The sequence below is a fragment of the Myotis lucifugus genome, unplaced genomic scaffold (assembly GCF_000147115.1).
Source record: "Myotis lucifugus unplaced genomic scaffold, Myoluc2.0 scaffold_431, whole genome shotgun sequence".
Taxonomy (NCBI): domain Eukaryota; kingdom Metazoa; phylum Chordata; class Mammalia; order Chiroptera; family Vespertilionidae; genus Myotis; species Myotis lucifugus.
Window position 1 is genome coordinate 166,912 of NW_005871479.1, and position 24,752 is coordinate 191,663.

The 24,752-nt window shown below is 47.2% G+C and overlaps 1 protein-coding gene across 2 annotated transcripts in view; it reads left to right on the top strand.

The window, feature by feature from the left end:
• Positions 1 to 24,752, top strand: part of CHD2 (chromodomain helicase DNA binding protein 2) — a 72,591-nt gene that overhangs the window by 29,437 nt on the left and 18,402 nt on the right. For both annotated transcript variants that reach the window (XM_006102820.3, XM_014468136.2), the window contains 17 exons: positions 1,250 to 1,438; positions 2,660 to 2,822; positions 3,340 to 3,492; positions 4,777 to 4,848; positions 6,773 to 6,922; positions 8,139 to 8,287; positions 9,400 to 9,496; positions 10,134 to 10,226; positions 12,793 to 12,963; positions 13,705 to 13,880; positions 15,888 to 15,929; positions 16,850 to 16,989; positions 18,913 to 19,051; positions 19,979 to 20,129; positions 21,255 to 21,377; positions 23,051 to 23,179; positions 24,024 to 24,164. In XM_006102820.3, coding sequence (XP_006102882.1) covers positions 1,250 to 1,438; positions 2,660 to 2,822; positions 3,340 to 3,492; positions 4,777 to 4,848; positions 6,773 to 6,922; positions 8,139 to 8,287; positions 9,400 to 9,496; positions 10,134 to 10,226; positions 12,793 to 12,963; positions 13,705 to 13,880; positions 15,888 to 15,929; positions 16,850 to 16,989; positions 18,913 to 19,051; positions 19,979 to 20,129; positions 21,255 to 21,377; positions 23,051 to 23,179; positions 24,024 to 24,164 — 2,278 coding nt within the window. The remainder of the gene's footprint in view (positions 1 to 1,249; positions 1,439 to 2,659; positions 2,823 to 3,339; positions 3,493 to 4,776; positions 4,849 to 6,772; positions 6,923 to 8,138; positions 8,288 to 9,399; positions 9,497 to 10,133; positions 10,227 to 12,792; positions 12,964 to 13,704; positions 13,881 to 15,887; positions 15,930 to 16,849; positions 16,990 to 18,912; positions 19,052 to 19,978; positions 20,130 to 21,254; positions 21,378 to 23,050; positions 23,180 to 24,023; positions 24,165 to 24,752) is intronic.

The window sequence follows — 24,752 nt, forward strand, 5'->3', positions numbered from 1 at the left end:
AAGATTATTCCCACTGTTTTGTTGTTGCTGACTTCTCTGCACTCTAGGTACAAGGTCTCATCTTCTTCAAGTAAAGGTAGCTAGTTATACCTCCTTTCCTCAGTGTGCATGGCTGTCTTTTTTTTTTTTTAATATATTTTATTGATTTTTTACAGAGAGGAAGGGAGAGGGATAGAGAGTTAGAAACATTGATGAGAGAGAAACATCGACCAGCTGCCTCCTGCACATCTCCTACTGGGGATGTGCCCGCAACCCAAGTACATGCCCTTGACCGGAATCGAACCTGGGACCTTTCAGTCCGCAGGCCGACGCTCTATCCACTGAGCCAAACCGGTTAAGGCCACATGGCTGTCTTTTAATTCTTGCCTTTGTTGCACTAGCTAGAGCCTCCATGGGGAGTAGAATTGGTAGGAGTAGAAAGTGAGCTACAGAATTTTTGTAGCTCCCCTGGATCAGGCTGAGGAAGTTTTCTTCTCGTTCTAGTTTTCGGGAGTTCTTACAGTGGATGAGTGTCGGACTTTGTCACATGCTATTTTTCTGTGTATATTGAGATGATCGTGTGGTTTTTGTTCTTTATTCTGTCAGTATGTGGTATATTTTGTTAGTTACGTTTTAGATGTTAAGCCAACCTTTCATTCCTTGGGTTCATTTGTCTCGATCCAAGCAGAACAATTTTGGGTGACAAGTGCTTAAATTCCTTAATGAACTTTATGTGCCCAAGTTTCCCTAATATTAAATTTATATCATTCGGATTGTTGTCAGAGGGCTGTAGTCTTGTTTATTGTTGTTACAATCATTAACTTTTTAACGTAGGGACAGTGAAGATTATTGATGGAAATGATATAACTTTTACCCTTGAGCAGTGACAGCTCTAACACTGCCATTAATTATTATTTTACCTATGAGCTTTATTTTCCCAAGAAATTGCAGTTTATTAAAAGAATTAAGATTACGTTTTCTGCATATTTTGCACAATAACTATGTTTGTGTATGTACTAATTGCATGATACACTAAAATTTTGAGAACTCTGGAAGCCGTCTCAGAGTTGGAAACCTTTATGCAGTATAGACTGATGAAGTGATCCATTGGTTTTCCTCTCTCTTATACTCAAGAGCTAATACCAATAAAGTTTATCTGTCCTTATAGGGAAGATCCCCCCCCCCCATTTTATCTTAAAAGAAATTTTTGTTGCAAAAACGCTTTTTTCTTTGTGTGTAACCAAGTAACACTGGACTGTTTCGCCCCCAGGTTTGAGTTCTGGGAAGATTTCGAGGAGGACCACGGGAAAGGGCGGGAGAACGGCTACCAGAGCCTCCACAAGGTGCTGGAGCCGTTCCTCCTGCGGAGGGTCAAGAAGGACGTGGAGAAGTCCCTGCCCGCCAAAGTGGAGCAGATCCTCAGGGTGGAGATGTCGGCCCTTCAGAAACAGTATTACAAGTGCGTTCCCGCTGGTGGGGGGCGGCCGGAGTGGGAGTAAGACAGTGCCCTGAAGCCAGGAGACGGGCAGTAGACAAAACCACTGTGTCTCTCAGGCCCCAGCACAGATTTAAGTAGCAGTTTGTTTATGGTCAGAGGAACTTTTATTATCCTTGCTTTTTTTAAAAGGACATTTTTATTGATTTCAGAGAGGAAGGGAGAGGGACAGGTAGAAACATTAATGATGAGGATCATGGATCGGCTGCCTCCTGCACGCCCCACAATGGGGATCGAGCCCACAACCCCGGCATGTGCCCTGACCGGGAATTGAACTTCAATAGTTACCGACTCATGGCCAGTCTAGTTCAGCCAGATCTTCTTTTGTATCCCCATTCTCACCTGTGTATCATTGGAAGCATATCCCAGGTACATAACATTTGTGTTTCTATATGTCTAAAAGCAAAAATAAAACCCCAAAATAAATTTGAAAAAATCACCTCAAAGCTCATAGGTACAGAGAACACGTGTGTGGGGTGGACAAAGGGTTCAAAAGGTACAGACTTTCAGTTATAGAATAAGTAAGTCATGGGGATGTGGTATACAGCATGGTGACTATAGTTACTAAGAGAGTATTTTAAAAGGGGAAAAATGGTAACTATGTGGTGATGGATGTTAACTAGACGTATTGTGATTATTTCACAATATACACAATACTGAATCATAATGGATACACTTGAAACTAATATAATGTTATATGTCAGTTATACCTCAATTAAAAAAAGAGTTAAGCATAACATCAATACTGTTATGCCTAACAAATTAATAATTCCTTAATATTTTTATAATGTCTAATGAGTGTTTACAGTTTCTTGGTTGTAATAAAAATGTGTGTGTGCACGCGCACACACTCTCACTCTCACACTTTGCTATTTTGCATTGGGATCTAAGTAAGCTCCATACATGGTGACTGCTTGGCATGTCCCTTAAGTTTATTTTAATCCATCCCCCCCCCCCTCCGTCCTTGTAAATTCTTTGAGTGAAGAAGCTGAGTCTGTTGCATAGCTTTTCCTCACGGCCTGGATTTTTGCTGATCCCAGCTCTATGGCATCATTTAATATTTTGCTCCAGACGCTTTGTTTCCTGTGCATTCACAGACGAGTGTAGAGGGTTCATTAGATTCAATGTCAGTATTTCATCGAAGATCCCAGCTCTTTAGTTAACATCATCGTCTATAATTTGCAGGTGGATCCTGACCAGGAATTACAAGGCTCTCGCCAAAGGCACAAGGGGCAGCACGTCTGGCTTCCTGAACATTGTGATGGAACTGAAGAAATGCTGCAACCACTGCTACCTGATTAAGCCCCCCGAGGAGAACGAGAGGGAGAACGGGCAGGAGATCCTTCTGGTGCGTGCTTGCCTTGTTCGTCACGACTTTCTCAGCGACAGTTTAGTTTCTGTAGGTGCTATCGTAAGAAGCTTTAAGCCGCAGCCGGTTTGGCTCAGTGGATAGAGCGTCAGTCCGCAGACGCTCGAACCTGAAGGGTCCCAGGTTCGATTCCGGTCAAGAGCACGTACCTTGGTTGCGGGCTTCATCCCCACCCTGGTTGCGATGCTTGTGGGAAGCAATCAGTTGATGTGTCTCTCTCACAGCGATGTTTCTCTCCCTCTCCCCCTCCCTTCCACACTCTCTAAAAATCGATGGGAAAATATCCCCAGGTGAGAATTAACAACAACAACAAAAGCTAGGAAAAAATCTGCAAGTATTGTTATCGATAACAGATAAAGAGCATTTCAGGAATTGCTTGTCAGCCAGGTGGCAGAAGGCTTCAGGAAGCCGAACTGTGATTTTAAACGTTTGAACTCGTAGAGCCTGAGGGCAGATGGACGTGTCTTGAACGTTGGGATGTCTTCTCCATTTCCAGTCCCTGATCAGGAGCAGCGGGAAGCTGATCCTGTTGGATAAGCTGTTGACCAGACTGCGAGAAAGGGGGAACCGCGTCCTCATCTTCTCCCAGATGGTGCGGATGCTGGACATCCTGGCCGAGTACCTGACCATCAAGCACTACCCTTTCCAGGTGAGGGTGCTCGGTGACTGGCCTCTCTCCCTCCCCCCTCCCTTCCTCTGGCTTCTGTGCTTTGTTTGCTAAATTATCCTAAGGTTGAGGTTCCAGGGCGGCCTTAATTTTTACTTCCATGCCTTCAGGCTAACCCTCTAATGAAGATGGTCAAGGTGGGGTCATTCTTTTCCAGGGACCAAGGGGTAGGGATTAGAGAAAGGAAAACTGGGCAAGAGAAAAGTCTCTTGTTTATCTCAAGTGGTGATTGTGAGGGAAGAAATACGAAAAACAATTTAAAGGAGTGAGAAGTGCTTTAGTTAGCAGGTAATTAGCCTTCGCTTTTAATTTCACATATATGGCTTCTCTGTGGTGACATTTTTTGATGTAGAGCTGACATACACGCTAACAAAAGCATTGGCTGTTTTAGTAAAGGCTTGAAGACCCAATGTGGCTGCTTGAACTTGGCTCTGAGTGTAGAGTGCAATTTTTGGAAAAGCTGGGATATATGATCAGCTTCATTTTTAACATTATTGATGTTACGGCAGAACGTTTTCCAAACAAAATGATGAAAATCATTTTGTGGCTTGTGTAGCACTTAATGACTGGGCAATTTGCCCTGGCCAGTTTTGCTCAGTGGTTGGAGCATTGGCCCGAGGACTGAAGGGCCCCAGGTTCAATTCTGGTCAAGGACGCATACCTCAGTTGCAGGCTCAATTCCGGCCCTGGTTGGGTCGCGTGCGGGAGGCAGCCATTCAATGTGCCTCTCTCACATTGATGTTTCTCTCTCTGTCTCTCCCTCTCCCTTCCACTCTCTCTAAGAAATCAATCTAAAAAAAAAAAAAAAATCCTCAGATGAGGATTAACCAAAAAAGAAAGGAAGGAAAATAACTGGGCAACTTTATTTATATTAGTCAAGAAGCATCATTTTCCGGCAGGAGCTGATTATTAGGTGTGACCAGGGGTAGTATTTCCCTGTCTCCTCAGTACCCAGATGTGGAAGCAGACAAAGCCTCGAAGCCCAGCGTGGCTTGCCTTTTCCTTGTAGGTCCTGGCAGCCATGCTGATCCTGGGATAAACCCAGATAGCCCTTTGATTCAGAACCTTCTGACCTTGAGTTTGTAACCAGAGAGCTTGGGGCCAGTGGAGTGTGCCGCTTAGGGCAGCCCCGCCAGCACATCGCCCGTGCATTCCAGCTATTTTTACCCGGCGGGTGTCGCGCCCATAAAGGCTTCGAGTCTGGTGTCTGTTCCCATTGCAGCTGATCTTCCTGCCTTATGACTTCCTTGTGGCTTGTCTTTACAGCGTCTGGATGGTTCCATCAAGGGAGAGATCCGGAAGCAGGCGCTGGACCACTTCAACGCCGATGGTTCTGAGGTACACGGGGCACGGCTTTGTGATCGGGGCAGCTTGGGCTGGGGATCCAGGGCAGAGCCTTTCTGGGTGAACATGTTCTGTTTCAGGAACAGTTCCCGGTGCCGCCCTTCTGGGAGGGCAGTGAGAAGTCACTTAAGTGAAAGGTGTCTTTGCGTCTCATGATCAGTCCGGGAGACCTTTTGCATGCTCTCTATCCCCCCTGGTGTGGACTAATGACAGGCGTCCTGACGTCACCGGAGTTTTCTCTAGTGACTTGCAGATACCAAGTTTCTGGGCCTAGGAGAGCAGCCCGGCAAAGTGGGCAGGGCTGGCCAGTAGGGTCATATTGGGATACTAGGGCCCGATGCACAAAATTCATGCAAGAGCAGGCCTGCCTTCCCCCGGCTGCCGGCACCCGCTTCCCTCTGGCACCCGGGACCTGGGCTTCCCTGCGGCCACTGGCAGGCACCTGGGACCTGGGATCCGGGTTTCCCTTGCAGCCCCTACTTCGTCCGGAAGGACGTCCGGTCTAATTAGCATATTACACTTTCTTATTGGGATATATGTTAATATCATAAGGTTCTGATCTGCACTTTCTTGGTAACTTCCAGTCTTAAAAAGTACACTTGCCGTGTCTCAAATTAGTTGGACCCTGCTGCAGTGTGGCTTACTGTTTTTTGTTTTTTTAAATATATTTTTATTGATTTCAGAGAGGAAGGGAGAGGGAGAGACAGAAACATCAATGATGAGAGAGAATCATTGATGGGCTGCCTCCTGCATGCCCCACACTGGGGATTGAGCCCGCAACCCACACAGGTGCCCTTGATCGGAATCAAACCCGGAACCCTTCAGTCCACAGGCCGGCGCTCTATCCACTGAGCCAAACCGGCTAGGGCTGAATTACTGTTTTTACTTTGGCTGACAGCAGCGTTTAGTTAAGTGTCCAGCTAGAAGGTGGCATTATAGAGTTTCCCTTTTCACACGTGCAGAAGAGCCACCTAAGACAGTTCATATTATCTTTGGTAAAGCCTGATGTGGAAAATGGCTTAATGATCAATCAGACCCCAGACTTTACATTGCAGGTTTCTCCTCCTAAAGTGTCCTGTCTACCTAGAGCAGTGGTTCTCAACCTGTGGGTCTCGACCCCTTTGGCGGTCGAACGACCCTTTCACAGGGGTCGCCTAAGACCATCCTGCATATCAGATATTTACATGACGATTCATCACAGTAGCAACATTACAGTTAGGAAGTAGCCACGAAAATAATTTTATGGTTGGGTCACAACATGAGGAATTGTATTTAAAGGGCCAGAAGGTTGAGAACCACTGCCCTCCTGCCTGTGCTTTTCTGAGCCCTGGGACGCAGGCAGGTGTCTCGGGTGTCAGTGCTGTGGAAGCTCGAGGGTCAGGGCCGGGGTCTTCCCCACACACGCCCTCCAGCCACACCTGCTCTGCTTTTCTCGTGGAGGTCAAGGCTGCTGTGCCTCTCCAGGGCTCTGCGTGAGAGTGTATTTTCCTCACCCGCCTAACAACTGGAGGGGCACATGCAGAACACAGTTTCCTTGTTTGTCCTGGCTCCCTTACATGCATCATCCGCCTTTTTCGGAAAACCAGTAGCTGGGCCACTTGCTGGAATGGTCCCCTTGATAATGAAGCATGCGTGGGTTTCGCTATTGCTTGTCTGCGAGGCTCAGCCAGGTGGGAGCACGAACTCTCTTGCTGCTGTTGCTCCTTAGTTCATTGCCCCGACTCCTCCCTCGTGAGCGAATGAAAATCCAGTCTTCCACCAAGCCCCTGACATTCGTTAGCCTCCATGAAGTTCGTCCGTCGTGTCTCACTTTCCTTGGCACCTGCAGGGGTGTCGGGGTGTCGGGGTGTCGGGCTTGTTGGACGGGAAACGGTTTGAGAAGGCCCCTGCCTAAAGGCGTGTGTTGCGTTGTGTGCAGGACTTCTGTTTCCTGCTCTCCACAAGGGCTGGTGGCCTGGGAATCAACTTGGCTTCCGCGGACACAGTGGTCATCTTCGACTCCGACTGGAACCCCCAGAACGACTTGCAGGCACAGGCCCGAGCCCATAGGATTGGGCAGAAGAAGCAGGTCAGTGGGGGGGGCTTCTGGGTGTGGCGTGGGGGAGCCAGGGAGGGGTTTGCGGGCCTTCCGGGATGTTTTGTGAAAGGCTTTTTCCTCTTTAGCTTCATTTCTCAAGGGGAGGTGTCTGTCTGTTAATTAGTGCAGAGAAGCCGTCTTTGGGGCTGAGATGAGCCTATAATGGAGCTGCTCTCTTTCTCTGCTTAAAAAGTGCATCACCAGCGACTTTCTAGTTTATCCTAAAAAAGATATATGACACAAAGACCTAGAACGAAACATTTTCTCCTATGTTACTATGGGAAAGTTGGTGGTAAATATTCTAACATTGTTCAAGATGGTTTATTTTAACACCTTGCGGACCAGTAGTTTCATTGCTTTACCCAGTGGCCAGATAAGTTTCTATTGAACGAGTACAAAAAACGTTTTACATAAATATTTAAGGCACGCTTTAACATTAAATACCCATTGCATTTTGAAGTTATTTATTACATGTTCTTACAAGCTAATTTCTTTTCTTTTTTTAAAAAAATATATTTTATTGATTTTTTACAGAGAGGAAGGGAGAGGGATAGAGAGTTTTAGAAACATCAATGAGAGAGAAACATTGATCAGCTGCCTCCTGCACACTCCCCACTGGGGATGTGCCCGCAACCAAGATACATGCCCTTGACCAGAATCGAACCTGGGACCCTTCAGTTCGTGGGCCGACACTCTATCCACTGAGCCAAACCGGTTAGGGCACTAATATCTTTTTAAAGTATGATACTTTGTAAAACACGGTGGAATATGAAGCGAGAATTCTCCTGATCCGTCCATAATGTGTTAATTACACATGACCAATCTTCCCTTTCTTGGGGGGGAAATACACACTTATTTCCTTCGTATGGGAATCTCAGAGTCAGTTCTAATAGAGGGTAACTCATAAGTTTCATACTCAGCCAAAGACCCAGTTTTGCTGAAATGGACTATTCTTTAGTAAGATTTTTATTTTTAGAACAAGGCCGTGTACAAAGTCCTTAACGGCAGTTACATTTAAGAATGCAACCTGCTGCAGGTGGTAAAAACACAGCATCTGCTTAGGTCTGTGTGGATGGAGGGCTTATAGCTTATGGTCCTCTATGGTGCTAGAGGCCAGGTATTTTCATTTCCCCTCCTGGTTTTAGACGGAGGTGACCTTTTGTGTGTGTGTGATCGGGCGTAAGCACAAGGTTTCCTTTTCCCACAGGTAAATATTTACCGCTTGGTGACAAAGGGGACCGTGGAGGAGGAGATCATAGAACGGGCCAAAAAGAAGATGGTATTGGACCACCTGGTGATCCAGCGCATGGACACCACTGGCCGGACGGTCCTGGAAAACAACTCGGGGCGGTCCAAGTGAGTGCCCGGGCTGGGAGAGGCCAACTGGCCCAATCCACACTCGGTGGGATCCACTCTTCCGGGGGGATTTTGTACAACAGACATCAGGCCTTTTATTGCTGGGAAACAGGCCTCGCTAAGGCTGCAAGAAGATAGCGTTTCCTTTTCTTTATTTTTTTTCCTATTTTTTCTTTTGCTTTACTTATTAGCCCTCTGCTCATGAGCACGTTCTCTTCCCCTCCCCATTCTCTCTCTCTCTCTCTCTCTCTCTCTCTATCTCTATCTCTCTATCTCTATCTCTATCTCTATCTCTATCTCTATCTCTATCTCTATCTCCTGTCCCTCCTTTTCTTTCGTTTAAAAAATGTTCATTGTTGAGAGTATTGCAGGCGTGTCCCCTTTTATCCCGTTGTCCTGCCCCTCCCTTGCCTGTGGGTTTGGCTCTCCGTGCGACATATGACACTTAGGCGTCCGCCCTGACACATTGTTGCCTTGAACTCTTCCCAATGAGAATCCACCCGATCGAATGGGCTGCTCTTCTCTTACTGTTGGTAGAAATGTTTGTGTGGGGATTTTCGACTTTTCCTGTTGAAACAGAGGAAGGCAGTTACGTTTTGATGGGATTGATTGGGAAGCACAACTATTTCTCTGAAAGAATGTACATTTTGACCAAATCGTCTAGTGTGTTCTGTGGCGGTCTTGTAGCTTTGTGACAGGTGGGATCAGCCGAGCCCTTCCCAAATAGGGTGTTCTCAGATAATTTTCCGTTAGAGAGCAACCTGGGTAGAAGCAGCGTGGTTCTTTCATATTGGACCACAGGCGAATGGTAACTTTCTGAGTCAAAGGACAGAGAGAGAACTGTCTTCTTTCATGTTGCTAATTACCCGTCTCGCCCAACCACGTGGTAGATGAGCCAACAGGAAGAGGATTGATGTCCTAGTCTTCTGCTGGCTTAGGTTTGCCACCGCGGTCCCATCCTGTGGATAAAAACATGAAATGTTTGAGAGATCATTTTTCTTGGGGCAGAATTTACATTTTCACCGGTAATTGGGCCCCTGAATGAAGGGTAGATCTGTAACAGAGCTTACTTGACATTCCTGAGAGATTACAACCGCATTTTACTTTTACAGCTCAAATCCTTTTAATAAAGAAGAGCTGACAGCTATTTTGAAATTCGGAGCAGAGGATCTTTTCAAAGAACTTGAAGGCGAGGAGTCAGAGCCCCAGGTAATTAACAAGGAGGGAAGGCGTTTCTGACAAGTGTCATTTGTGAGACACATTGTTTGGGAAGCAGATTCTGAGCCTGTTACAGGCTTCTATTAAGCAGCAGTAATTACTTAAAGGACGTAGGTTTGTTTTTTTTTTTAATATATTTTATTGATTTTTTTATAGAGAGGAAGGGAGAGGGATAGAGAGTTAGAAACATCAATGAGAGAGAAACATCAACCAGCTGCCTCCTGCACACCTCCTACTGGGGATGTGCCCACAACCAAGGTACATGCCCTTGACCGGAATCGAACCCGGGACCCTTGAGTCTGCAGGACGTAGGGTTTTTTTGTCTTTGTTTTTTCTAATAAAGTTCAAAGCTCTTAATAGGAAAGAATGAGAAAAAAAGCATTTGAGGATTCTGTCTTTTGTCTTTCTTATTCCTATTTCATTTTTTGTAATTTCTGAAGTTTCACCTTCTTTGTATAAGTAATAGTTTGAATCGTTAAATGTAAACCATGTGAAGTTGAGACTACAAAAGAAAATTAAAAATGGGATACCAGAAAAGAGAGCTGGTTTATTGGCACCAGACATTGTCAGCGCGTGCAGACCTTGCTGTTGCCTTCTTACCATACTTGTGTTGCTGTTCTTCTCCTAGGAAATGGATATTGATGAAATTCTGCGCTTGGCTGAAACCAGAGAGAACGAAGTGTCAACAAGTGCGACCGATGAGCTCCTGTCACAATTTAAGGTATAAACATCCTCGAGGGAGAAAGCCCTTAGCGTTGATTCACGATCCGGTAATAACTAATGCCTGATAGCGCTTTCTGGGTACCAGGCACTCTGCTTAGCTCTCTGAGTAAGTTGATTCATGGCTTCATTGTCATTCTCTAGAGTTTTCCAAGGATGTTCTGAGTGCAGAATCTATAGATCGTCCTCCCACGGACTATAGGTAACCACGGACATGGTGCATCCTGCCCTGAGTCAGTGGGTGGAGGAAGGAAGTCTGCGAAGAGGACTGAGGATATGATGTCAGCGGGATAGGTGGTGACCCAGTTGGCTCTGGGGGGTGTTGGAGGGCTTGTGGGAGAGACGTTAACATAATAGAATCAGATGACAAAGCGGTCGAAGGTGTAAAAACAGAAGGTGACAGGAAGCTCTTGATGACTTAGTGGGATTTTTTTTTTAAGGGTGATTACAGGGTGGTCAGTGGTATCCGATACAATACAAAATTAAATGAGAGCAGGACTAAATGCAGGAGCTGGGCACCAGCATTGAGTTACTAAATAGCTAGTGAATTATAGAGAGAAGGTACCCAGCCAGCATGGCTCAGTGGTTGAGTGTCGACTTATGAACCAGGAGGTCACGGTTCGATTCCCAGTCAGGGCACATGCCCGGGTTACAGGCTCAACCCCCAGTAGGGGGCGTGCAGGAGGCAGCCGATCCATGATTCTCTCTCATCATTGATGTTTCTGTTTCTCTTTCCCTCTCCCTTCCTCTCTGAAATCGGTAAAAATATATTTTTTAAAAAGAGTAGAGAGAAGGTAATTTATGTGACAAAAGGGTCTAGCAAGGCCACGTTTTTTATTTGTTTTGTTTTTTAAGATGTTACCATGTTCTGGGTTTCAGAAGGTATTTGAGAATAGGGAGCTATTGCAGGTGCAGAGGAGTGAAGGAACGTTTGAGGGCCCATCCGTTGCCTCAGGGGAGACTGGAAGGGACATCACCAGAAGCACAGCTGGAGGAGCTGACTTTGAAGGAGAAGGGAAAGCACACTTTAGGGAAAGATGTGGAGTTCCAACTGGTGACCTTAATGACCAGTGAAATAAATGAGGTGTTTGCTGAGAAATGGAAAAGACTCGCTGCAGCCCTGGGTGGGGCCGGGGCTTGCCGGGAGGAACTTGATAGGGAGTAGAGCTTAATTTAGAAAATACGGCTTCGGCTTTGCTTTGGAGCCAGTCAGCAGGGTCATATGAGACTCTCCTGCACTCCGTGAGGTCAGAGAAACGGGATCAGCTGGTAATCCCAAGGTGAGACTGGCTCACGACGCGTGGGAGGGTCAGAGAGGCAAAGGCTTCCCAGTTGCAAATGAGGCCCGGCCGGTGTGGCTCAGTGGTGGAGCATAGACCTATGAACCAGGAGGTCAGGGTTTGGTTCCCAGGCAGGGCACATGCCCGGGTTGTGGGCTCGATCCCCAATGGGGGCGTGCAGAAGGCAGCCGATCAGTGATTCTCTCTCATCCTTGATGTTTCTATCTCTCTCTCTCTCTTCCTCTCTGAAAATCAATTACAAAAAAAAAGAGAGAGGGCCTGGTTGAAAGGATTGATCATGGGTTGGTTTGATGCAGGTTAGAGAAGCAGGTTACAGTGGTGGTTAAGTGTGGTAGAGTCTACCGTTAGGGTAGAGGGAGAATTGGGTGAAGCGTTTGGAAGGAAGCAGGATGGAATGAGGTCAAGGTTGGCCACAGGTAGAGCTGTCTCGGTGGGAGAGCAGGGAAGGAGCTGAGGGTGGGTCAGAGAGCTCTCCTGTCAGGTGTCATGTGTCTGAGGTTGGAGGGGAGTTATTAGTGTGTCCCCCGGATCCCACCTCTGCGACTGCTGCTCCGTTCTTAAGCAGAAGTCATCTTCATGACTGTCCTGGTCAGAATATTATGAGCATTAAGTCACATTACTGGTGACTCTGGCCTTTCTAAGGCCCTTTTTAAAAAAATTGAATTTATTGGGGTGACGACATTGGTTAATAAAGTTATATAAGTTCCAGGTCTATAGTTCTATAATATATCTCATATATATATTAACACATTGTGGATGGATCACGAGAATTCTCGTTTCATATTACACAGTGTTTTACAAACTATCATACTTTAAAAAGATATTAGCTTGTAAGAACATGCAATAAATAACTTCAAAATGCAATGGGTATTTAATGTTAAAGCGTGCCTTTAACATTTATGTAAAACGTTTTTTTGTACTCGTTCAGTAGAAACTTATCTGGCCACTGGGTAAAGCTAGCAATAAAACTACTGGTCGGCAATGTGTCAACATATATTTCAGTTAAACTTATAAGACACTTTATATCTTTATATCTGCTTCCCTCCTTTTCAGTAAAATTTCTGATGAACTTGAGGATGTGGCAAATTGATTTCCGGGGGGGAAGGGAGAGATAAGAGAAAATCGATTCTTTGATTATATAATATCACAGGACTCCCTTATTAGTCATAGCATCGTACTTAGATTAAAAACACTGTGAGTTGAGGTTTTAGTGGATGTTCTTTGGGAAATAGAGGAATTTCAGTGGTCCGTCTGTTGACATTTCAGGTTGCCAATTTCGCCACCATGGAAGACGAGGAAGAGCTGGAAGAGCGGCCCCACAGGGACTGGGACGAGATCATTCCCGAGGATCAAAGGAAGCGCGTGGAGGAGGAGGAGCGGCAGAAGGAGCTGGAAGAAATCTACATGCTGCCTCGAATTCGGAGTTCCACGAAAAAGGTAACCAAGGGAGACGGAAGAGAGGAACCTCCTTCTCGGGCTCTGACGCTGCAGGAGTGCCTAGTGTTCAAGGAAGGGGCCTTGCATTGCTGCCCGACCTGCGGGCTCCAGGGCAGAGTCTCGGGAAACCCAGCAGAGGAACAGGGAAGTGCCTGGGGCTCCTGGCTCACCTGGGAGGCACTTGGCCTCTGCTCACGGGCTGTGTGAGATGGCTGAGCAGGAGACTATAGAACCGTTCTTCGCCACAGGCACTATCACATTTGACTTTTGCAAAACATTACCACCCAGTTTGTTGGAGATAATAGACTGGAGTTTGTCCAAGATCTTAGTAAATCATAAATCAGTAGCAGCTAATGGTAGCTACTATTTGCTGAGGACTCACAGGCATCGGCTAGTGCATTTAAACTTATTGACTCATTGAATCCTTTGAGACCCCTGATTAAAGGAGCTGATATCCCCATTTTACAAATAGCACAAGAAGTCCAAGGAAGTGAACACAAACTTACCATTCCAACACTTGCATTGCATTTTTCTTCTTAGAACCCACACTTCTCTGGAGGTGTGACTATCCCTGTCGGGTCTCCCTTCGTTACCTGACACCTGCCTCCTTATTTCCCAAAGAAAAACAGACTTGTCTGATGGGACGGCCAGTTCCGAGTCCCACAGAACGGGGCCGGGCTGGCCTTGGTCCTTGGGCCTCTGGCACCTGGCCCTGGTCACAGTGGGCCTTTGCCGTTTCAGGCGCAGACCAATGACAGCGACTCCGACACCGAGTCCAAGAGGCAGGCCCAGAGGTCCTCTGCCTCGGAGAGCGAGACCGATGACTCCGACGACGACAAGAAGCCGAAGCGCCGAGGGCGCCCCCGGAGCGTGCGCAAGGACCTCGTGGAGGGGTTCACGGACGCGGAGATCCGCAGGTGGGTGGGGCCCTGCTCCCTGGGCCTTGTGGGGAAGGGATACCGTCAGTTCCGGCAGGGAGTGCGAGGGAGACCGAGTCGTACACCCGTCGGAAATGCTCCTCCATCCCGATGTTGTTACTTTTTTATATGGAGAGTTTTTGTGCCTTTTAAAAATAGATTTTTTTGCCCTGACCTGTTTGGCTCAGTGGATAGAGCGACGGCCTGCAGACTGAAGGGTCCCGGGTTCGATTCCGGTCAAGGGCATGTACCTTGGTTGCGGGCACATCCCCCAGTGGGGGGTGTGCAGGAGGCAGCTGGTCGATGTTTCTCTCTCATCGATGTTTCTAACTCTCTATCCTTCTCACTTCCTCTCTAAAAAATCAATAAAAAATAAAAAAAAGTAAAAATATATTTTTATTGATTTCAGAGAGGAAGGGAGATAGGGGAGAGAGATGGAAGCATCAATGATGAGAGAGAATCATTGGTCAGCTGCCTCCTGCACGCCCCACACTGGGGATCGAGCCCACAACCCAGGCATGTGCCCTTGACCGGAATCGAACCCGGGACCCTGCAGTCTGCAGGCTGACACTCTATCCACTGAGCCTCACCAGCTAGGGCGTCCGGATATTATTTTGAAGTAAAACCCTAGTGTCTTACTATTTCAGGTGTGAAATGTCTCCGTGTATATCATGGAGCCATGGAGAGCTGAGGAAGAATCCCAGGTTCACGTTCACATGTAGCACTCCCCTACCCTTGTATCCAGGCTGTTCCTTCCCTAGAGTTTCTCAGCTGTTGTCACGTTCATTCCCGTTCTCTTCAGTCACCATGCCCTCCGCCCAGTTTTTTCTCCCATAGAATCTCTCCCAGCCGTTCTCAACCTTCCTAATGCCGCGACCCTTTAATACAGTTCCTCATGTTGTGGTAACCCCCAACCATACAATTATTTTCGTGGCTACTTCATAACTGTCATTTTGCTACTGTTGTGAATTGTCATGTAAATATCTGATATGCAGGATGTATTTTCAGGGGTCGCGGCCCACTGGTTGAGAACCGCTGCCTTAGACTCTTACCTAAGCAGGTTATTTTAGTGACTGGCATGTCCCAGTGAGGCCCTGGGTTTGTTGTGACGTCTTGCTTTCCATGGGCAGTGCTAGTGGTTGGCGCAGGGACGGGGAGCAGGTGACTCACGGATTGGCGGGCAGCGTGGTTTAGGGTGGAGACTGGTGGAAGGTTAGGTTGGATTTTTGGTTGGAGATAAGGTTGGGCGGGAGTCAACACACTTTCCAAAATGGTTTTGCCCAAGAAGCTTGAAATCATAGGTTTATTTTGCTTTGTCGCATTCCCCAAAAATACTCGATGCAGTCTCAGAAATCGTATAGTTGTACGCCAGAAAATGAGGGAAAATCTGGAATTGAAGGTAACAGTAGTAGACTGAACAGACCAGCAAACTGTTTTTTTTAAAAAAAATATATATATATTTTATTGATTTCAGAGAGGAAGGAAGAGGGAGAGACAGATAGAAACATCAATGATGAGAGAGAATCATTAATTGGCTGCCTCCTGCACGCCCCCTCCTGGGGATCAAGCCCACAACCCAGGCATGTGCCCTTGGCTGGCATCAAACCTGGGACCCTTCAGTCATCAGGCCGATGCTCTATCCATTGAGCCAAACCAGCTAGGGCTGTTTGGGGGGTTTTTATGTCCAGAGTTATTGTGGTGATGGGATCACACGTTACACAGACTTGCACATTTAAAAACGGATAACATCGGAGTTACATCGCTGTTCTCCGTTAGGTCCCTAAGCAGCTTCCTGAGAATAAAGTTGGTCTTTTCGTTGGAATAGATTTCCAGCACTCAGTTGGAAGTGGGCCGTTGGCATTCAGCATGCAAAGACCTGTTACAAGGATCGGGTCCCGTCTATTTTTGACATTTTTTACGCGGCTCATATTTAACACAGATACGTGTTTGCATTAACAGAGCTGAAGTCTCTGTTCTTTTAACGTGTGCTCTTGCTCATCTCCGTAGGTTCATCAAGGCATATAAGAAGTTTGGTCTCCCTCTTGAACGGTAAGCTTAGCAAAAGTTCCTAAGTTGCCCCTTTTATTACGTGGCAGTTTCTTTTTTTGCTACTCTTTCCATGGAAGGTCTGGCACCTTTTGACAGCCTGACTTGTAGACATTAATGTATTCACATGCTCCGTGTGACTTAGAGTCAACAGAACATATTGTAGAATAACTGTGCTTTGCTGCGGGGAGCATCGTGATGAGGGAAAGTAGCTGGAGAAAGGAGAGTGGACACTAAAGAAGCAGACGAGGGCCGTATTTTTTTTTTAAAGAAGTTTTTAAAAATATATATATTTTATTGATTTTTACAGAGAGGAAGGGAGAGGGATAGAGAGTTAGAAACATCGATGAGAGAGAAACATCGATCAGCTGCCTCCTGCACACCCCCTACTGGGGATATGCCTGCAACCAAGGTACATGCCATTGACCGGAATCGAACCTGGGACCCTTCAGTCCGCAGGCCGACACCCTATCCACTGAGCCAAACCAGTTAGGGCTGGGCCGTATTTTTTTAAATATATTTTTATTGATGTCAGAGAGGAGAGAGAAACATCAATGATGAGAGAGAATCACTGATCGGCTGCCTCCTGCACGCCCCACACTGAGGATCGAGCCCACAACCCGGGCATGTGCCCTGACCTTGATCTTCTGGGCTTAGTTTGATGCTCAACCAGCCACAGAGCCACACCGGCTGGGCCACCCTTGTCTTTGAAATCACTTTATGGGCTATGCCAAGGCACAGTTCTTTTTGATGGGAAACGAGGAACTTGGCCCTCAGTCAGCGTGGCAGGGTTCTTGTCGCTGAAGGAATGTAGGGAAAAGTGTCCTTGCAGGGGCAGGCCTCTCCGAGACCAGTGGTGTCTCATGTGACGGTAGGAAGGTGGGCGCAGGGCCCTGAAGTGTCCCGCGCTGGTCTGTCCCCAGGCTGGAGTGCATAGCGCGCGACGCGGAGCTGGTGGATAAGTCGGTGGCGGACCTGAAGCGCCTGGGCGAGCTGATTCACAACAGCTGTGTGTCAGCCATGCAGGAGTATGAGGAGCAGCTCAAGGAAAACGCCAGCGAGGGTAAGTCCCCAGGCGGCCCCGGTGGTCCTCCCAGGCCGGGCGCCTGCATCGGGGTTCCTGCTGCTCCAGGGCTTGGCTTAGAAGAGGACTCAGGGTCGGATGATGACTCGAGTCATTCCGCACACGTGAAGCGCTTAGCTGTGTGTCTGGCCTGCAATGTTCGCTACTATCGTTAATAAAGAAGTATTTGTGCTCTGGGATTTCCTTTTCAAGGATATTACTAAAGAAATAAAATTTTAAAAATATCTTAAATAGAGTTAAGTGTTTTCGGATGTGATTTCTTGTGTGTGTGTGTGTGTGTGTGTGTGTGTGTGTGTGTGTGTGTAACTTCAGTACCTTGAGTGATTTGGACAGTGATCCAAATGTGTGCTGCCATAGCACCCAGAATACATCTCGAAGTAAACCTTAAACCCAGTGTTTCTCTTTACGCCCAGAAGATAAAGGCCCCCCCCTTGTACCTATGTGCTTTCATAGGTATTTTATATTTGTGATACAGTTGGAGGGTTTTTTTTTTTAATATTTCTGATACACGTGGAGTTTTTCCTAGTCTACCCAGGTTTATTTTTCCTGTGTGGCTACTTTATGTCTCAGCACCATTCATTAAAATGGTTCGTCTTTTCTCCACTGCCTGATTTTCTTTTTTTTTTAAGAACTTCATAATGTGATGGATATAGTAGTATTAGTGTCCTGAAAGTGGACATTCGCTTTCCAGTCTGTTGCTCTACAGCGTTGTGGTAAATGATCCTGTGTATGTACCCCAGGGGTCCTCAAACTACGGCCCGCGGGCCACATGTGGCCTGCCAAAAACATTTGTTTTTTTACTTCAAAATAAGATATGTGCAGTGTGCATAGGAATTTGTTCATAGTTTTTTTTTAAACTATAGTCTGGCCCTCCAACGGTCTGAGGGACAGTGAACTGGCCCCCTGTTTAAAAAATTTGAGGACCCCTGATGTACCCCATTTCGCACCATCCCGTCCAACCAGTATTGAAGGACCACCTCTGTTTTCTCTGAGTCTCATCAACATAATATTTTCAATTTTTTCTTTTTCCCCGACCTGATAGGGTAAAAGTGGCATGTGTACATGTGTTTAATTTGCATTTCTATTATCACGAGTGAGGTTGAGTATTTTACGTATGTTTAGGAGCCTCTTGAATTTCCTTGTTTGCAAATTGCCTTGATCCAGAAAGGTTATTAGCTAAAAGCGAGAAGGGAGAAGACGTAGTTGGTGCAGGTTTCTGGTGTTCAGAGCAGGGCCTTTCCATTGACCACCTCTGTTCCAACTCCCATCAGTATTGTCCGGAAGAGCATTTGCAAATGAAATTCTAGTGGATTCCAAAAGAATCCCCATGCAATCGTCTGTAATCGTAGTGCCATTTCATCGACTTACACGTCTAGAAAAGTGAGATCTTTCCTAACACTCTGAGCCATCTTTTCTCCGACAAACCAGTGTCGTTCTCATGGGTTTATTTTAGCTTTGGTTAGAGTTGGCTGGATTTTATTCTTCCAGGATTGCTTTAATTTGAAACGAGGGATAGGGCAGCCTTTTCATGACATCTTTTATTCGTTTGAAATGTGTTAGGTATAAACTTGATCTCATATTTTTTTATAGAGACTATCTTTAAAGCACTTAAATAACTTAGTTAATGGAATAGTTAAAAAAAAAAGAAAGAAAATTCTTTAGTGCTAATTCCTTCAGAATCTCCTTTTGTTAATATTACTAATTTTGGAACCAAAGCATAAAACAAATAGGAAGATTAAAATACAGTTGTATACACTATTGTAATTGAGACAGTCTTTTTGCCTTATAGGTTGTATCTTCGATTAACAATAAGACAGAGAGAGATTGAGGGAGTCGGCGTTCAGGGATGGACTCATGTCTCCTGTGGAACTTGAGCAAATTCTCATTTAACTTTCCCTTTAGGGAAAGGACCAGGAAAAAAGAGAGGCCCAACAATCAAGATCTCTGGGGTGCAGGTGAACGTGAAATCCATTATCCAACATGAAGAGGAGTTTGAGATGCTGCATAAATCCATCCCGGTGGACCCTGAAGAAAAAAAAAAGTGAGTGTGTTATGTGCGCATGCTCGAGTGGTCGTGCTATAGGACGGTAGACTGGAAGTTAGTTATGTGTAGTTATGTAGTGTTTTCGTTGTCTTCTCTTTATTTTTTTATTTTTTACTAGAGGCCCAGTGCATGAAAATTCATGCACTTGGGGGGGTCCCTCAGCCCAGCCTGCACCCTCTCACAGTCCGGGACCCCTTGGGGGATGTACACCTGCCGGCTTAGGCTCACAGCTGTCAGCCTGGCTTGTAACTGAGTGGAACTCCCCCTGTGGGAGCTCACTGACCACCAGGAGGCAGCTCCTGCGTTGAGCGTCTGCCCAATAGTGGTCAGTGCACGTCATAGTAACCAGTCATTCCTGGTTGTTCCACCGTTAGGGTCAATTTGCATATTGCCCTTTTATTATATAGGATTTTATTTATTTTTTATATTTTACTGATTTTTTACAGAGAGGAAGGGAGAGGGAGAGAGAGAAACATCGATGAGAGAGAAACACCGATCAGCTGCCTCCTGCAAACCTCCTACTGGGGATGTGCCCGCAACCAAGATACATGCCCTTGACTGGAATCGAACCTGGGACCTTTCAGTCTGCAGGCCGACGCTCTATCCACTGAGCCAAACCTGTTAGGTTATTTTTTATTTTTATTGAGTTCAGAGAGGAAGGAAGAAGGGAGAGAGAGAGAAACATTAGTGATGAGAGAGAATCACTGATGGGCTGCCTCCTGCACGCCCCCTACTGGGGATGGAGCCTGCAACCTGGGTATGTGCCCTGAATCGAACCTTGACCTCCTGGTTCGTAGGTCAATGCCCAACCACTGAGCCACACCGGCCGGGCTCGTTGTTTCTTTATCGCAGCAGAATACTTTGTGTTCATTTCCAAATCAGAGAGGCCTCGCCTCTGACGCCCTCTTTTTGAAACCCCTGTAGGTACTGCTTAACCTGCCGTGTCAAAGCTGCGCATTTCGATGTGGAGTGGGGAGTGGAGGATGACTCGCGCCTCCTGCTGGGCATCTACGAGCACGGCTATGGGAACTGGGAGCTAATTAAAACGGACCCGGAGCTGAAGCTAACGGACAAAGTAAGTAACTCTGCGACGCCGGAAATTTCTAGAAGATTTCTGGCGTAATACTTCTATATTCATTACTTATTTTTAACTATTTTCCGGAGGGGTGGGGCGGGGATCAACTGGGAAATTAGCACAACAGCAGATTCCTGGGATTTCTTTATCCTTGGACACGGTACCATCTTTAGTGGACTGTGACACTGTGTCATGGACGAAGGTGATAGCCAGGTAAAAATTTTGGGGGAACTATAAGAGAAATCTTAAAGTTCTGATTTTTATTGTAGGTCAGTCTCATTGCAACAAAATACCAGGGTAAGGTTCTTAATGATAAAAGCATCACTCCGCCTTAGTTGCTGGCCCTTTGTTTGCCGTTGTATTGGAAACAACCGTATTTCTATTCCATACACAAGGAGTGAGCCGCCTTGGTGTTTTTTTGTAATGGAATTCAACATTGGCCGTACTTCTCCCACAAAATCGAGCCTCCCACCCTGTCCGTCGCTAAGCGGGCTCCCAGGCAGTCAGGCCGTGCTCAGTTGTAAGCAGGGGGAGCCGACTGGCTCCAGTTCGGGAGGCTGTGCCCCAGGTGGTGCTCCCGGCACGTCGAACAATGCTCATCCCACACGCGGGGCCCTGAGCGGGTGACAGCACCCTGCCGTTCGCGCAGACCAAATCCACTGTGGCCTGAGCGGTCCGACCGTGGTCGCAGGGCCAGCTCCTGTCCGGGCACAGCTCCGTGCTCTCCGGCCATGCTCTAAGAAGCATTTTCAATCTAAAACGAAGCTTTGACCTAGCTCCAGGGATTCCCTGCTCCTGGAAGGAGGAAATCCGCGGCGGCTGGGATGTTCTAGCAGATGAAGCCAACAAGCCCCTCCTACCTGAGTTGTTCTACCCTGTTAACAGCACAGGTAGGAGCCAGTGGGAGAGCTGGATTTCTCATCCCATTTTGTAAAACGAGAACGGCTCATGAGGGATTGGCAGTGACTGGGAGCCATGGACATGAGATAGGAGCTGAGGCTGTGTCTGTATTCCGGGCGGGCGGGGCGGGAAAGGACTGCTCAGTTCTCGGCTGCCTCCGTTGACCCTGATCCACTAACCGGGACGCGGGTGGTGGCGGGTGCTTCTCTCCCTTTGCCGTTGAAGATCCTGCCCGTGGAGACCGATAAGAAGCCGCAGGGGAAGCAGCTGCAGACCCGAGCCGACTACCTGCTGAAGCTGCTCAGGAAGAGCCTGGAGAAGAAGGGGGCCGTGACAGGCGGGGAAGAGGTGAGTGCGGCTGCCACCGGGCGGCTTCGGGGCTCTGAGGCTCCGGCCCTGCAGGTTAGGGGGGGCAGGTGCCCCCTGTGGCCGCCGCCCAGACGGAACCTCTCCAGTCAGGTGCTGCTTTTTTTCTTTTTTCAAATAAGTTCTTACTGATTTCAGAGAGAGGAAAGGAGAGAGAGAGAGAGAAACATCAACGATGAGAGAGAATCATGGATCAGCTGCCTCTTGCACGCCCCCTACGCGGGATGGAGCCTGCATCCAGGCACGTGCCCTGACTGGGAATTGAACCGTGACCTCCTGGCTCATAGTTCGACGCTCAAACACTGAGCCACACCGGCCGGGGTCAGGTGCTGCTTTTGAGGTCCGAGTAGGGATGGTTGGTTGGTCATACTGGGAGTGTTCATTTAATTACTCACCTAAGCTAAGCATCTTGGCAGCTTGCTTACAATATGGCCTCAAAAGAGTCCTCCTCGCTCTCAGAGCCACCCGGTACAGACATACTGCTGCTGTTTCTTTATGCCGCTGCCTGGATTTTGGAACATTCCAGTAACTGTCTGAATACCACCGGGTTTGCCTGAGGTTACTCCTAACTCCCAGCTGCTTGTCATACTGGCCCAGGGATAAAATGGGTCATTGGAATCCACAGTTAATCAAACAGTGGGACTTGCGTTAGGATTGCCTTACCTGCTCAGTGAAAAAGACCAAGTGAGTTACTAGTGACTCATCTGAGCTGTATCCTTTCATTTTCCCAACTTTCCGTTTCAATGCAGACTTAGAAAGATGTAGGCACAGTTAGAAGATGGTAAGTTACATCCGGTTCTAGCAGCCTATGTGTGTGCTCCTTCGGTTCTCCTAGAGCTACGTCATTGGTGTTAACGTCCCTGTCTTACAAACAAAATGAATTTTAGGGGAAAAAGTTATCCCAACCCCATGCCTTGTCCTTTTTCATGTAATAGTATCACATAAGTAGTGTCATTCTCAAGGTAATATGTTGAGTGTATATTGTCAGTCTCTCCTAGAGAGAGAGAGAGATTAAGAACATGTTTATACTCGAATTAGATTTGATTGAGTAGATAAACACCTTTTCCTTATTTTTAGATACCGTGTGCTTCTGGGTGTGTTTTTATTTATTTATTTATTTATTTATTTATTTATTTTTTTATCGATTTCAGAGAGGGAAAGGTGAGGGAGAGAGAGAGAGAAACATCATTGATGAGAGGGAATCATTGATTGGTCGCCTCCTGCATGCCCCCTACTGGGGATCGAGCCTGCAACCGTGGCATATGCTACACCTGGGAATCTAACTGAACCGTGACCTCAAGGTTCATAGGTCAACGACCCCCAACCACTGAACCAGCTGACCGGGTCCTGGTTTTTTCTTTTAATGTTATATTATTGTCTTTTGCGAATTATCTTTATACATAAGGTGTTTTTCCTTCATTTGAATTATATCTTCAGGATGAATTCCAAAAAAAGGACTCCGTAGGCTCAAGGCGATGGTTGTTCTTCTGGGGCGTAGGCTGTGTGTGAGGCCTCCAGCAATGCTGGTTGCGCCCCTTTGAATTTCTCCTTTGACTTACGCGGCTGCTGCTGTTTCAAAGACTCATCCGTGGTACTTGGCCGTGCTGGTAAGGGACTGGGTTTGCCGTGTTGTCATCCTTCCTCTCCGTCTCCAGGCCAAGTTAAAGAAGCGGAAGCCTCGAGTCAAGAAGGAGAACAAAGCGCCCAGGCTGAAAGACGAGCGGGGGCTCGACTTCTCGTCCCCCAGGCACTCGGACAACCCATCCGAGGAGGGGGAAGTGAAGGTGAGGCTGCCTCTCCGCGCGGGGCTGGCTCTCAGGCTGCACTTGCTGTGCGGGTGGCACAGAACCGTTCAGATAATGTAGAATATGTATGTCTTTTCCTAACCGGAGAGGGAATGTCGCTGTTCCTTTAAGTCGGTGACTGCACCTTCACAGATAATGGACGTGACTGGGGAGAGCCAAGGGGGTCTCAATGCTAAGGGGCAGCTGACACGCAGACTCCCTGTTGGGGCGATAGGCAGTGGTGGGGACATACCGGGAGCTCCCGGCAGGGGGCAGCTGCTTCCCTGCTCAGTGTGTCGCTGGGCCAAACGAAACTCGCCTGTGGGTGGGGATTGGCCCAAGGCGGCCAGTTTGTAACCTCTGGTCTAAGCCAAGTGGAACGTAAACCAGCTTCCTGGAGGGAGTGGCAGCGTTCCGGGATTTTATTTTGTTCCCCTCGGAAATTCTGCTTTGAGATGAACTCCAAGGCGGTGAGCAGTGGGTCCGGGACTAGATGGATTTGAGTCAGGCAAACACGAATTCAATACAGGACTCTCACAGGTCACTAGCTGACAGCTTTCTAACCGCGGGTCCTCGGTGTTGTCTGTCTGTGAAATGGGAATGATCAGGCCTGGGTTGAAGGTTGCTGTGAGAATTAAAGAGACCAAGATGTAAAGCCCCTGCTGGCTCACCTGGGCGTCCCCAGAGTTTAGGGCTGTGTGCGTGCTTGCAGGCTGTGTGCTGGAGAACACGCGTCTACATGTAGGTCCGTGGGGAGCCACTGGGGGCAGTGCTGCCTTCCCCAGGAAGCAAATGAGTCCGTGGAAAGCCAGTGGCCTTACCCATAGCCCTGCTTGTGTTCTAGGATGATGGCTTAGAAAAAAGTCCCATGAAAAAGAAACAGAAGAAGAAGGAGAACAAGGAGAACAAGGAGAAACAGATGGGTTCCAGGAAAGACAAAGACGGGGACAAGGAAAGGAAGAAGTCGAAAGACAAGAAGGAGAAGGTACCTGCGTCATTCTCCTTCCTGAGCTACCCGTAGCCTCTGACGTTCCGTCTAGGATTTAGAAACAGAACAGGGCTGAGGGCCCTGAAATCACCATCTCTTTAAGGCTACCTCCGAGAAGGAAGGGGTGGGGCTGTCAGCGTGAGCACGCCTGCACCTCTGCCTGCAGAGAGAAGGGAGCGTGAGGTTTAGGCAGTTCTCTCAGACAGAAGGCCTTGCGTGCAGTGTTTTTACATGTTTCAGAGGGGAAGTTTGAGTGAGAGAGGACAGGTGAGAGAAATGTGCATTTACAGGGAACTGCTTAAGGCACTTTTCACATTCATGATAGAAGAGCACAATCCACAGATGAATTTGAAGGGTTCAGGATTCAACCCAAATACCATCAAGAGTTAAGCTTTTGGAATAGAATTGGGTGAAAAGCCCTGCTATTATATAACCTCCCTTTGGGGGTTTTATGAAACTCATTCCAAGCCTCAGAGTTCTGGTACAGGGTTGCATGTATGCTTGCTGACTTCTAATGAAGTTACTATGCAATTAGTCCCTATTCATCGTTAAAACAGACGAGTAAATGCTATAATTCTACCATGT